This window comes from Echinops telfairi, unplaced genomic scaffold, assembly GCF_000313985.2.
Source record: "Echinops telfairi isolate 266 unplaced genomic scaffold, ASM31398v2 ScPeMD7_7468;HRSCAF=8506_0, whole genome shotgun sequence".
Lineage (NCBI taxonomy): Eukaryota > Metazoa > Chordata > Mammalia > Afrosoricida > Tenrecidae > Echinops > Echinops telfairi.
In genome coordinates, this window is record NW_022111369.1 from 59,990,668 (window position 1) to 60,006,136 (window position 15,469).

At 37.1% G+C, this 15,469-nt stretch overlaps 1 protein-coding gene across 2 annotated transcripts in view; it reads right to left on the bottom strand.

Annotated features, from left to right (window-relative positions):
* GABRG1 (gamma-aminobutyric acid type A receptor subunit gamma1) overlaps nt 1–15,469 on the bottom strand; it is a 123,048-nt gene that overhangs the window by 25,095 nt on the left and 82,484 nt on the right. The window contains exons 6-8 of one of the 2 annotated variants that reach the window (XM_004706268.2): nt 9,421–9,558; nt 9,176–9,328; nt 1,621–1,823 (exon numbers count right to left, since the gene is read on the bottom strand). In XM_004706268.2, the coding sequence (XP_004706325.1) occupies nt 1,621–1,823; nt 9,176–9,328; nt 9,421–9,558 (494 nt within the window). Of the gene's footprint in view, nt 1–1,620; nt 1,824–9,175; nt 9,329–9,420; nt 9,559–15,469 lie in introns of those variants that run through there. The other variant, XR_006679493.1, reaches the window with a different exon arrangement.

The following is a 15,469-nucleotide window of genomic DNA, read 5'->3' on the forward strand; positions in this document are numbered from 1 at the left end:
ACTATAAAATTTTTACCTAAAATTGTATGTTTAGTTTGACCTATTGTCTTTGATGATCCATTCAATAGTCATATGTATCATATATAAACTAAAATAATATCAAATTGCAAGAGTAACATCTAATTCTTCAATGAAAATTCTCAAATTTGTAACACCATCAATAGCTTTTTTTTTTCTTTCTTTCTTAGTCTTTGTGGAAAAAGGTGGAAACAAAATACACAAGAGTTTGCCCTTTAGAAGTATAATGTGGAAAGTAAACTATAACTTGAAAGTATCATGAAGAAATTCATAAAAAGAAATGAGAGGAGGATAAAAGTATTGAACTGTCCTAACACTGACAAAGGCAGGAAGACTACAGTGCTTCATTGTACACAGCTTATGGACGCTTACAATTATGCTAACTGTGCATAGTGATGTTTCAGTTTGGTTGACTTTCCAGTTCTCATTTACTTGGATATTTTGGGACAAACATGCCTTTAAAAGATGTACTAGAATCAACACTGGTGTGCCATTTTTTGTTGTTCTTAATGTGTAGGTAAATAACTACCTTTCTGTGTCCTATTATGTGTACTATTGTGAAAGAGAAATTCAAATGCTTAATTGGCTCTTATGAAACCTGTATAGGACTCAAAAGGTATTCAATCAAATTGTGGTATTGGTGAAGAATGATAATATGCTATAAACTTCCAGAAGAATAACCATTGTTTTGTTTTGATCTTTTTTTCTGAGAAAAAAATTACAGCCAGAATACACCTTAAAAGTAAAAAGGACACTGTATTGCCCCCACTTAATTTGGACACATCATCAAGAAAAATTACTAACTAGTGAAAAGATATTATGGTGAGTGGTAGGACATGGTTAGACTGCGGTGAGAAAACATTCAATGAGGTGGATTGACACAATGCCACGAGAATGAACTCAAACAGAAGTGTTAGTATGGCACAAGATCATGCAATGCTTTGTTCTGTTATACATAAGGTCTGTATGATTTTGGAGTCTCATCAGTAGTAATTAACAATGATGATAACAGATAATAAAATGAAAGTTTTAGAAGCTTGCCCTCTGCAGTCAAAAACAGAAAACACTAAAACAAACATCAACAACAAATGGGGTTTGAGTCTTAGGTCCTTCATTTAGAAAGCAAGATACTGAAATGGTACTGTATAAGCATAATGAAACTCATGCATTCAAAATCCTTAGAAAAGTACTGAGCACAAACTAAATGCTCTGTATTATTACAATAATCACTAAAAACAAAATACTGGCAGTCAATCATCTATTACGTAAATATACTACAATCACTTCTAATATATTGACTTGATACTACATAAATTAAGGCAGGTACATAATTGGGAAGGAGGATGGAGAAAGAAAGTGAAAATATGTATACAAAAATCAGAAAGAATTTTAAGGTCTATAACCCCAAAATAGCTGCATATTAAAATAATTTTGAGGACTACCCATTGACAAAAGCAAAATACTAATACAAAAACAGAATTATAGTGAAATTTTAATTAGTAGTTTAGATGTAAAAACTACATAAGCAATTAAAACATGAATATCCAAAGCAGTATCTCTAGGTAACTTGGTGTCTGTGAAATAAATATATTGTTTACATACTGAGGCTTTATTTCTGTCTCTTGTAGCCTTTCCATTTTTGTTGCTGGTGAAATAATGCAGGGCTCCATATTCCATCAAGGCTGCAAAAACGAAAATGAAACAAACAGAAACAAAGAGATCCATCGCAGTCACGTAAGAAACCTTAGGCAATGACTTCCTGGCAATTGTACTCAAGGTTGTCATGGTCAGGACGGTCGTGATACCTGTGGAGAGATGGGAAGCTGATAAATAACAAGCCATTTCAGATGAGAAATAACTAGCAATTTAAGAGACCACTTTTTTTCCTTGCACCTGATTTTGCAATGTTGTGTGGGGAAATAAACAATGGAAACAAAAGGATTTGATTACTAGTGATTTACAGAACGAATTACTGGTAACCATAGCTACATTATATCCCATGTCCTCTTTGTATCTCTTTGTGAATTTTAAACATCTAAATAACTGTGGACTGCAAAATGTCTCCCAATGATGATCCTTCCTTTCCTCCATAGTGGTAGAATCTCCAACATTTATTTGATACTTAACTGTGTAGAAAAGCATTTTTATCAGGCATCTTCCTTCAAGCGCTCTATGAGAAGATAAATCAAAGTGGGCAAGGAAGAAGTAAATAATGTCCATAAGGGAACATCAGTGAGACAGGAAATTATTCCTTCCCTTTCCCTTGTTTCGTCCTAACAGAACTCAATGGCTAGAACACCAGGAACCATCTTGGACCAGTAGGTGGTTAGAAAATTGAAGTCATGCAAGACATGTAAAAAGCTAGGAGTCTGGGTACTGCACACCGATATCACTTCTGGATTTTACATAAGAAATAAATACACCTAAATCTATTTAAAGCTACAGGCTTTCTATTGATATGTTCAAGTAAAATCCTTGCACCCACATTACTTTTATAACTACCTGGTGTGATAAATAAATACAGATTAAATTGTTATGATGAATTTAAACAAATGGAGGCAAACTTTGGTTAAATCTCCAAATCCTTCCCCTATTAGTTCTGTGACTTTGGAGAGTTTTCTTGCCTGTTCTTTACCAATCGTCTAACAATAGGTGCCATCCAGTCAATTGTGACTCAGATGAACCTGTATCTGAGCATAACTGCTGGGCAATGTTTTCTTGGCTGCATCTTTATGTGATCAGATCTACAGCGCTTTCTCCCACAGACCCTCTCGGTGGTTTCAGAATGTCAGCAGTGTGATTAGCAGTGGAACACTAAGCCATTTGTGCCACCAGGAATCCTTGACTCATTAATTGCCACTAAGCCAATTCTGACTCAAAGTGATCCCTTAGGACAAAGTAGAATTGGGCCTGAGGGTGTTGAAGATGATACATCTTTATGGAAGTAGGAAGGCTGCTCTTTCTCCCATGAAGTTGCTGGTGGTTTAGAACTGCTGATCTCTGGTTAGCTGCCCATCATGTAACCCACTACACTACCAAGGTTCCTACAACTTCTTTGGGCAGCCTATGGTACTTTCAGTATTCTTTGCAAGCACCACAATTCGAATGCATTAATTCTTCAGTGATCTTCATTATTTGATGTCCAATTTTTACATGCGTACAAGGCAAATGAAATTACGATGACTGGGGCCAGGAGCACATTAGTATTCAAAGTAACATCTGTGCTTTTCAACACTTTCAAAAGGTCTTGCATGGCAATATTACTCAGTGCAATGTGTCATTTGGTCATTTGACTGCCTCTTCCATATGCACATATCCACTGACTGTGGATCCAAGCTGTGAGAAAGAGTTGCCAAGCTGGCCAATTTTCATCAACCATAAAGCAAAGAGCCAGGTAGTTACCAGGGCACCAAAGGATAACCCTCCAACAAATCACTAAAGCTCAGGCACCTGGGGTGTGGAATGTGGGAATCCGATAAATTAAGAAAGTGAAGGTGGGCCACAGGGCAGGTGGGAGTGGGGGCTAGAGACTCTTCAGGTGACGTTCAGGAAAGATTGTTACTTTCATAGAACTCAGTCAATGCGGAACCAAAGGTGGGGGCTTGAGAACTAAGGCATAAAATGCAGAAGTGTTTGTGAGGCACGTCCCCTTTTTGGCCCCATTTTCTTGGGCCCTGGGGGTCTGATTTTGCTAAATCGAGCAATAAAGCCCCGTCTCTAACTAAAGTAAGTACAGATTGGGCTTCTTGAACATTTATTGGTTAAAATCCCATGATGGCCCATTGATAAGTGTATATGGGATAAGGCAGCCCTTGACGCCAGTTTGCCCTGGAGACACCCCCATCAGGGTATGGCCCAGATTAGGGTTTTATACTAATCTGAGAGTTACCAAGAGGAACAAATATGGTGTCCAGAGTTTGGACAATATTTCTCACAAAGTAAGATAAAATCCTTGATGACTTCCATTTAACAACAATGTTCACTTGTGAGAATTTTGGTGTTCTTTACATTGAGTTGACATCCATACTGAAGGCTAATTCTTGATCTTCATCAACAAGTGCTTCAAATCCTCTTCTCTTTAAGCCAACAAGGCTGTGTCCTCTGCAATTGCATCTTATTAATAAACCTTCTTCTGATTCTGTCCTTTCTATAATTTCAGCTCAGATGATTCGCTCACCATGCAGATTAAGTATGATGAGAGGATACAACTCTGATGCACACCTTTCCTGATTTCAAATCTTTCCATGACAATGGCTACACAGACCCCACAGGAAAAAATTCATGTTTAAAGGGCTTAGCAAATGAGTTAACAGGTTTAATGTCAGTGAGAAATTCTCAAGGTAGTTGTTTATCAGGGCATATTGCAAAGTTCTCTCAGGTCGGCTAATAAATGCACAAAGGGTGTGTTGGGAGCCTGGACCAAAGCCACTCAGCTCTAGCTCTGTGGGCTGACAAACCCAGCTGCAGAAAGCCTCAGCCAAAAGGCACTCAGGTCTACTCCCAAGGGTCAGCACGGCCAGTTTCCCAAATATGTGCACAGAGCACTCACTCCACAAGCCAGCCTCCTGCACCAAGGCACTCACATTTACTTGCTCCATGGGTTGGGAAGTTCACCATTCTGTTCAATTTCTGGTTTCTCATTCTCCGGTCCAGAGGACAGCTTTCACCCCAAGACCCTGATGCTAATGAGATCCCACCTTCTTTTTTTTTAACCCCATCTTTTTTTTTTCTTTTTCTGGAATATGGCTTTTTAATGAATGTTTGCCCTAGAGAACATTTTGTGTAGGCCCTTTTCTCCTAAGTTACATTTTCTTCCTGTTTTAAAAAAATTTTGTTGGGGGCTCATACATTTCTTATCACAATCCATACAGACATCCATTGTGTCAAGCACATTTGTACATTTGTTGCCATCATTATTTTCAAAACAATTTCTTTCTACTTGAGCCATTGGTATCAGCTTCTCATTGCTCCCCTCCCTCCCTTACCCTCCCTCCCTCATGAACCCTTGACAATTTATAAATTATTATTATTGTTTCATGTCTAACACTGACCAATGTCTCCCTTCACTGACTTTTCAGTTATCTTCTCCCTTGGAAGGGGTTATATGTAGATCATTGTAATCAGTTCCCCCTTTCTCCCCCCACTCTTCCCCTTACCCTCCTGGTATGGCTACTCTCAATATTGGTCCTGAGGGGTTTATCTGTCCTAGATTTCCTGTGTTTCCAGCTCTTATCTATACCTGTGTACATCCTCTCGTCTAGCCAAATTTGTAAGGTAAAATTAGGGTCATGATAGTGGGGGGTGAAGCTTTAAAGAAGTAGTGGAATGTTACACCCTGACTGACTCATCTCCTCCCCGCAATCCTTCTGTAAGGAATGTCCAGTTGCCTAGAGACAGACTTTAGCTCTTCACTCCACACTCCCCCTCATTCACAATGATAAGATTTTTTTTGTTCTTTGATGCCTGATATCTGATCCCATAGATACCTTGTGATCACACAGGCTGGTGTGCTTATTCCATGTGGGCTTTGTTGCTTCTGAGTTAGATAGCCACTTGTTTATCTTCAAGCCTTTAAGGACACAGACACTATATATTTTGATAGCTGAGCATTATCAGCTTTTTTCACCACATTTGCTTATGTACCCACTTTGTATTCAGCGATCATGTCAGGAAGGTTAGCATCAGGGAATGCCAGGTTAATAGAACAAAGTGTTCTTGCATTGAGTACTTGAGTGGAGGCCCAACGTGTATCTGCTACATTAATATTTAACATATAAATATATGTACATAGATCTATTTCCCCATTATCATATATAAATATATTTACTGCATATGGACATACCTGTATTTAGATCTCTGTATATCCCCTTTGCCTTCTAGTTTTTTCCTCTACTTCCTTTTACTTTCCTCTTGTCCTACTATCATGTTCAGCCTTTATTTGGGTTTCAGTAATTCCTCTCAGTTACATTGCCCTTCATCAACCCTACCAGGTCTCCTATACCTTCTTTGCCATCAATGTTAGATCACTTGTTGTTCCCTTGTCCCTGGGTTTGTTAACACCCACTTCTTTATCCCATCTCCCCTCTCCCATGTCCCCCAGGAACCATCAGCTCCGTTGTTTTCTCCTCTGGATTGCTTATCCTGCCTATCTTATTTAAATACACATGCAGAGATAATAATATGCACAAAAATCCCACCTTCTACTTTTCAGAGGGCTCATTTTGAATGCAACTGGATGGCATTAGAGGGACTCTGTTCACAATTACTCCCAAGTAAATTCTATCAGTACTGTCCCCCTTCTTCCCATCCATCTGCAGGAAAATATCCTTTGGTGGGAGTTGGGACTTTGTCTAGAAGAACCACATTAAATAATTTACTGTCCCTGAACCCAGCATAGATGTAGAATGGCAAGGGAGTAATAGTTTGTGCATATGATAATGATTAGATAGAGTTTGGAGAAATGTCTTCCCTGCCTCTTGGCAATAGGGAAATCAGAGGAGGTCAGATACGTCCATCTCCATTGCTGTTTATTGCAGAAGTAATGTCCTACAAAGATTTACTTAAAACAATTCCTGATCACCTCTATGAATTAATCTTATTTTGACCATGAACTAATCATCTCTAACCACAGATGTCTTCTTTCTGAAGCTCAGGCATGACATGACAATAAGCGATCCAGCTTAGAATATCTGCACTTGCATTGCCACTTCCTGAACTAACTTTCCTCTAGATAGCCACCTGTGGCTTGTCCCAGCCATCATTCAGGTCTTTGTCAAATGCTACTTCCTCAAATAGTGTTTTCTCATTTCACAATATGAAATAACATTCATCACATCTACCCACATCCCTTGCCATTCTTCACATTTATTTCCATTTCTTTTCATAGACTCTGTTCTTTGCTGACATATTATTAAGTTCTTTATACATTTGTATATTACCTGTGTCCCCCACAAAAATTGTGCCATGCAAATCTTTTGTTTACTGTTAGCACTACAGCCCCTATAACACTGCTCAATACAAATAAATCATTTGATAATTTCTGTTTCAAAGGGAATGTTCAATAAACGAACAGGATAATATCCTGCAATGAGTTGTGTATATGTATGAATGCGGAGTTCTAGTGGACTGTGATACCCACAGTCCGCAGTTGGAAACCAGCAGCCGCTCTGCAGGAGAAAGGTGGGGCTTGTACTCCAGTGAAGAGTTACGGTGTCTGAAATTCACAGGGGAGGTTGTACCCTGTCTTATAGGGTTGTTGTCCGTCAACATAAACTCAGTGACAATTAATTTGGTTTGGTTGCTGTATAAATACACACACAATTTGGAATTCATATGTCAGAGTATGTTTCTCAGGTGGCTTCTAACCTCAAGCTCAGCGGTTGAAAACTACCAGTCACCTTGTGAGAGGAAAGCGAAGCACTATTCGCCTAAAGATTTAGTTTCAGAAAACTACAGTGGGTTTTCATAAAACTCACTAAACACACTACTATCCAGTTGAGGCTTACTCCTGTTTACCCTATAGAACAGGGTAGAACTGCTTCATATTACGTAGTTTCCAAGACGGTGACTCTTTACGGGAGTAGAAAGCACGTTCTTTCTCCCATGGACTGGCTGGTGGTTTCAAACTTGTGACCTTGCAGTTAGCAGCTCAAAGTGTTATAACCACCGTGACACCAGAACCCTGGTGTACTATAGCATCACTATAAGTTAGAATCAACTTACTGGTTTTCCAACTACATGGGACAAATAATTATGATCATTCTCAAGTTAGAAAAGGCTGCAGCTTATCTTTGAATATGACATGCTTATAACTTAGAATAGTAAAAGTTTAATAGAAACAAAATTATTCCATAGTTGGAGTTTCTCTTTCATTACATTCTGTCATTTGGTAAAAAAAAAAAAAAAGTAAAAGTAATTGTCCAAATTATCTTTGTAATCATATTGAAATTAAAATCTAATATTTGCATCATACCCATAGTAGCAGACTAAGAATATAAAATAAAATATATACTTAGGGGCAGAATGCAATTTCAAGTAACTACATGAAGCCAAACAAAATTATGAATGGATTTTTCTCATTAGGTATCTACACACCTCTGTGTAGATTCCCAAATGAATTGTATTTGTAAATGTAGAGCTAGGTGCCTTGGGCCTTATCCTTGACATTCTTATGTGATTTGCATTTTACTATATTTAGTTAATGAAATTATTCATCCAAGATCCTAGAAAACACATGAAATACGATTTATGGTTGAAAACATCCTGTCTCAATTTTCTTTATGTTTTATACAATTATGTCTTCTGGAAGACACAATAACAGGTAGTTTGTTAATAAATATTTTTCCTTTGTATATCAATAACATAAAGATAATTTGTCATTTTCCTTTAAATATGTATAATAAGTAGTCACTTATTTTCCTATCTGATTTTATATATTGGAATAGATCACTAGAGAAACACATTGTTTATTTCAACAAGTATGAATTACAATTACCTTCTAATCTATGTCACTGAACAAGGGAAATTAAAATAGTCACACAAAAATTATATAATTTATGGATTGCAGAAACTCAGGAGCTTTTAGTTTCTTTCAACAACCCGCCCTTTAGAACAATTGGCTACTAATTTGCACCAATATAAGAGCAAGTGATTTTAAATGTATACCACTCAACAAATGCTACTTAAAAGTGATCTGGCCAGAATAGGAAATAGAAAAAAGTCAAATATTCAACAAAATAAAAGTCTGGATTATGGATGATTTTCCTGTACTAATTCTTTCTGTGAGTCTTTACTTCCCTTGACCTCCAAGATAAAGCATGTTCTAAAATGTCAACATCTTTGTAATTTTTTTTTCATATTTACTTTTTACATACTCCTTTCAATGTGGTGGGAAAACAATGGGGTTTTCTACTCCCACAAAGAGTTACAATCTTGGAAACTCACTGGGGCAGTTCTACCTGTCAGATTGGCTTTCATTTGATGGCAGTGAGTTTCATTTTGAGGTTCAGTGTAGAATTAAATAAGTCACGTTTGACTTATTATAGATAGTATTCTGGAATATTTGTAACATATTCAACTTTTATATGGCATACACTTTTATTAAACTAAATTATTTTGAAATGCTTTTTATACATTAGCATGATAGCATATGCCATACCTAGGGAGGTTCTCGCAGGAACTGCATCTTTATTGATCCAAAAAGACACCCAAGAAAGAACAACCGTCAGGATACAAGGAATGTAGGTCTGAATCGTGAAATATCCCATCCGTCTGCTCAAGTGAAAAAAAATGGTCATAATAATGTAATCCCCTGGGGGGAAAAACAGCAACACAATATGTTATATTTTGGCTATCAAACTTATAAAAGTATAGAATACAATCACAGATTTAAATGCTCCTTACCAGATATTGTATGAGAGATTTCAGTTGAGTTCCTTAACCCTACAAATGCAAATTGATATAATCTCCAGTATTTAGGATCAGCCACTTCTACAGAAGGCTTTTTCCATTTATACTGAATTTCATTTTTAGGGTATCCATCTAGAGGAAAAAATAATTAAAAACATAGGTACTAGAAAAACTTAAAATAATTATTTTAAATAAAATATTTTAATACAGGTCATGAATACCTTTAAAAAATTGAAAATTACAATATCAGATTTATCAAAAGATACTCTCTGAACTTGTTAAATTTTAAATTAACAACATAGAAAATTAAAAATGCACTTACATGAAGAAAGAGCATTTTCAGCACCGAGCATATGTGTCTACACCACTATATTTCTCCTCCTAACTAAAGGAAACTACTACCCATGTGTGATAAACTTTCACTTAATTTTTGTTGTTATTTAGTATTTGTTTGCTATGGATTCTCCTATGTATATATATGAGAAGACAATTTCATTTGTACTGTGTTTATATGATTTCATTTGTATCATACTGTTTACATTCTTTTGCATAGTCTTTTGTTTGCTTATAAAAGTCGTCTATGCAGCTGCAAGTTACCATGAGTATATTTCATTATAAAAATGAGGACCTAATGCCAGGGGCTTAAGTCGAGAGGAAACATTGTGAGAATGATGAGGGCAATGAATGTACAAATGTGCTTTACACAATTGATGTATATATGGATTGTGATAAGAGTTGTATGAGCCCCTAATAAAATGACTAAATATATATATGTACAGTGAACCCTCGCCACTTCGCGCTTCGACTTCCGCGGCTTCACTCTATCGCGGTTTTTGTGTAACAGCGCATGCTCTGTCATTACTGCCACTGATTGGCTCCTACTGTACACGCTTGATGCCATAAATAATATAATAAATAATAAATGATCATTGTAACGTCCAAAATGTTTTACTGTATTTTCCCTTTTTCGTTTAATAAATTGGGCAATACGAGTGTAATGGTGACTAAAGAGTGTTTTTTCATGTCCTCTATGCTCTAACTACGAAAATATTTGATTTTCAAATAAGGAATCCTACTTCGCAGAATTTCATTTATCACAGTAGGGTCTAGAACCGATGAACCGCGATAAACGAGGGTTCACTGTATATGTATATATTTGTTTGTTTTACTGTTGAAGACATTCGGGATGATTCCTGTTAGCTATTCCTCCCTTCGTTGCTAGTGATATCATTATTCATGACTGAGGACACATACCTGAAAGAGTTCTCTAGGGTATACATACTGCAGTGAAGAATTGTTGTGCCCAATCTGTTACATATCTTATGAAATATTGCAAGTCTTTTTCCCCCAAAGTAAGTATAACAGTGGATTCTATTGTCAGACAATGTGAAAATTCACATGAATCCATGTTCTCAAAAGAACTCGGTATGAACAATCTTTTTCATTTTTACAAGTCTGTTTATTTCACACTTTCCTGATAACGAATGAATCTAAGCATTTTTCAAATGTTTACTAGGTGTGATGTTTCTTCTTTGAGGATTTATTTGTTCAGTTGTCCGTTATTCTATTGACTCTTTTTCATATGAACTTCTTATATATTACAGATCATAGTCCTTCATGTCATTTGAGTTGAAAATACATTTGCCTGATCGATGTGGTCTAGAACAGAGGTGTGTTGCTTTAAAGATAATTTGGGTTTTGTCCCTCCTGCATGATAGGGAAGTCCCTGAACCATTTTCAACCAACTTATGAAGGAAATTTGGACTGTACATTCAGATTCAAGCAGGTCTGTGATTACATTGGCTCAAAAACCGTTATTTCAATCTGGTATGTTTGGCACAGCGGTCAAATAATGGCTGCTAATTAAAAAAAAGTTGGCAGCTCAAACCTATCATGCTGCTCCATTAGAGAAAGCTTCAGTGAAGATTACTGCACAGAAAATACTTACCTACTACATGTTTGAGTTCAAAGTCAACTTGAGACCAACTTGAGTCAACTCAAAGTCAACTTGAGACCAACAACATCATACTAACTGTAAAGGTAATTTTTTTTTTAGACATTAGAGGTTTTGTGTATGTGAGGGAACTGCTTTTGCTTCATGATGGAAATGTTAATACCCAGTTCTAGGTGAATAGTATCTTCCATTAGACTAATCTCCCATTCACCCATTGGTTAGTCGGGGTACACTAGAGAAATAAATCCAGGGCAACTCATATAAGAGCTTTATATACAAGAGCAGTTAAATATTAAGAAAACACCCCAGCCCAGACAAGATCAAGTCCATAAGTCTGATATTAGTCCATATTTCCTATAGCAATCTATAAAATCCTCTTCAGACTCATGAAATACATGCAATGACCCCGACTGCAGGATGATCATGGACCACTGGGTGGGAAGTCTTGTGGAGTCAGTGGTATTGTAAGCATCTCAGCACTGACAGGGGTCTCCATGTGGCTTCCCCAGGTCCAGGGCTCTAGCTGCATCAGGATAGGTCCATGTGGCTACTCCTCAGGGATGTCTCCCAGGAAGTGAGCAGAAAGTGTCTCCCACCTCAAAGGAGGAAAATAAAGGAATTCCCAGAATCCTCAGGGGAAGGCCACGCCCACACAGAGGCCTCATGGGCTATCACCTGATTGACAGGCTAGACTCCACCCCTTCACGCTTAATCCTCAAATTGACAAATGATTATATAACTACCACAGACCACCCATTGTCAATATGACACTTTCACACAACTCATTAGCCATATACAATTTTCAAATAAACAGTACTAAAATCATATCTGTACCTTACAGGATAAAACTAAAATGTATACAGTTCAATATGTGCCACCCTCATTTAAACATAACATTCTTAAGTGAACAAAACAAAAAATATCCTATGCCTAATAATTTCAGTTAAGTAACACCTACACCTTAATCTTATAATCCTATGAACATATTCTCCCCCACCTATGAGAGTTGTTAAGCCAGCCACTTCATGCCTTTATCTGACCCATTTGAGTATCCAATTTCTATACTGCCCACTTACATCAACCTCATCAGTGCTCTGAGGAGACAATCATATTCTTTGATGTGAAGAATCTTCATTCCAGTTGGAAACTAGTGAAATCAGCAACCAAAAGGAAAATAAAATTAGGTCAGGCCGTCCATAAAGTCAGCAGCAATGTGCACCTGTTCACAGGCTCAAAAATCTTCTCTTTATCTGGTGAGATTCTGGTCAACTCATTGTGGGCTGCCTCACTTAGGCTCACCAGCGAACCCATTGGTCGCCTCACCTTTACACCATGGGCTCATCACAAATTTTCAACAATCCTAGTCTCCTTGTGCTAGGTCATGAACTTCAGACCAGTCAATATGCTCTCATCTTCTCCTCTTTTTCCTGTAAACCAAGTCCATGTGTGTCAGTGGCCAGACCCAACCTGTCTCTTTCTCACTGCATTCCTCTCACTTCATGCAACAAACGGATCCTGGTATCACCTATAAGCATTTCAGCCTGCCCATAGGCTTCATTTAACATGGAGTCCTAGAGAGGAGTTTCCTTCATAGTTCCAGATTTTTTTCCAGCTTCTGACAAAAACCACTATTCAAAATACAAATATCCAAAGAGTTCCCTTTTTTTCTTAAATCTGTCAATAACAGCCCTTTAGGCAAGACTCTTCAAATACAAACATCTTGAGTGCTCCAAATCACTGGGTGGGGCTTATCTTTTCAGAGACTTCTTTGAAGGTGTGTCTTGAACCCATTTAAAGATCATATTTTAATGGCTCCAGGCAAGTGGGTTTACAAGCTCTCTATTTCCATACTTCCCAATAAACATATCTATCAATCATTATATCAATAAAAAGCAGAAGTCAGTATAAAAAAAAGTAGGATCAGATATTAAACTCAAGTCTTAAAACAGTCAAGTTTAATCCTTATTTAGCTTATTTAAATCTTTATCTAAACTATTCTATTGATACAAAAACATGGGATTGCACCTCTGAGAGCATCGTCTCAAGCCAGAGCCAGGCCTTCTGTCAGCCATTTTTACCTCAGTCAGCCATTTTCTCTAACCAGCATGGTCTCTGAGAAATTCAAATGGCAAATTCTATCTCTGAGCTCAAAATATATACTAACAACATTAATTTTGACCATTTCAAACAGGAATAACCAAATGTGAAACAAAACAACATAATCCATATTGTTTCGATAAAAAATCCCAGTAAACTGCATGGACATATCTCATTTCTGGGTAGCCAAAGAAGAAACACTACCATGAGGGAGAAGTCAAATAAACATCCACTTTCCATCACTATGATTTGTTTCTCTACTACCCCACTGCTGATTCCATAATGTGTTAATCCAGGAAGACTACAGAAACAAATACAGGGAGATTTATATGTATATAAGAAAGAGCTTTATATACAAGAGCAGTTGAATATTGAGAAAACATCCCAGCCCAATCTAGATCAAATCCATAAGTCCGATATTAGCCTATATGTTCTATACCAATCTATAAAGTCCTGTTCAGACTCACGAAACACATGAAATGATGCTGAATACTGGAAGATCACAGGCCAGTTGATTGGGAAGTCTTGTGGATCTAGTGGCATTGTAAGCATCTCAACCTTGGCAGGGGTCTCCATGTAGCTTCCCCAGGTCCAGAGCTCTAGCTGCATCATGATAGGTCCATGTGTGTTCTCCTCAGAGATGTCTCACAGGGAGTGAGCAAGAGAGTGTCTCCCGCCTCCAAGGAGGAAATACAGGAGTTCCCAGAATCCTCAGAAGAAGGCCATGCCCATACAGAAGCCTCATTAATCCTCAAACTGACAAATGATTACCACATCCATCAAGGTTATCAGAATTAACACTCAAATTTACCTTAGCAGGTAGATGTTCTCAGACCAAAATTGGCTGAAAAACCTACCTTACTTTCTGGCTTCACCTTTTTTATCAAAATTTTTATGATTGGTTAGTCCTTATGTGTGATAATTTACATATTTTAATAACAGCTTTAAATTGTTTTGAACAGGAAGCTTGGCCTACCGTTTTACAGAAACAGCTTAATAAATCTTCAATTTTTTCCAAACCAACATATCATTCATTTTAAGCTGGTTCTCTTATAAGCCATGTAATTAAGTATCATCTCTAATGATCTGTTTAATAATCTATTTTTTCTACCTTTCCTCCATTTTCTTTCTCTTGACAGCTCTAGTAAACTTATTTTTTTCTATATTTTCTATTATTTTTTGCTACAGCAGGAATACAGCATATAATGATGGTGTGGGCACACATAAAACATTTATCTAGTCACTTCATTCTTATTATATTAGCTTTTAAAATGTGGGTAGGTGCATGACAAAATTTTATCTATTTTTTTGTGTGTGGAACACTAGGAGCCCTAGTGATGTAAGGGTTACACATTGTGATCTGTGATCTGCAGGGTCAGCAGTTTGGAATCACCAGCAACTCCAAGAGAAAGGATTGGGCTTTCTACTGCTGTGAACAGTTACAGTCTCAGAAATTCACACGGGTCATTATGGGTCAGCAGTAACTCGATGGCAGTGAGCTTGGTTTTAGTTAGATGTAAAAGACCCATAGCTGAAAATGCTAGCTATAATTTCCACCTTCCTTGAATTGATTTCAACTCGTCACAAACTTTTAATGAGTTTCTGTGACTGTAAATCTTCATAAGAACAGACAATCTCATTTTTCCACTGCATAGTGACTAATGGGTTTGAACTGCTGACCTTTGGGTCAACATTTACCCAACAGTTCCACCAGGGATCCCATTACATTTATATCAGTGGCAGTCAGCTGACTTCACAGAAATAAGTAGATTTTAAATTTCCGATGATAAAAAATAGACCCAAAGATAGGACTTGCCAAGATAGTAAATATATTATCTGAAAGAAAATACAACAACAGCTATGTCTTCAAAAATTTGCATATCAACTATTTCTTGAGTGTTCCTATTAATTCAGTCTGAGGTTTGACTGTTTTGAAAATGCTTAACACTGAGAAGTTAATTTTAGAAAACTACAGCAACAAAATATGAATTT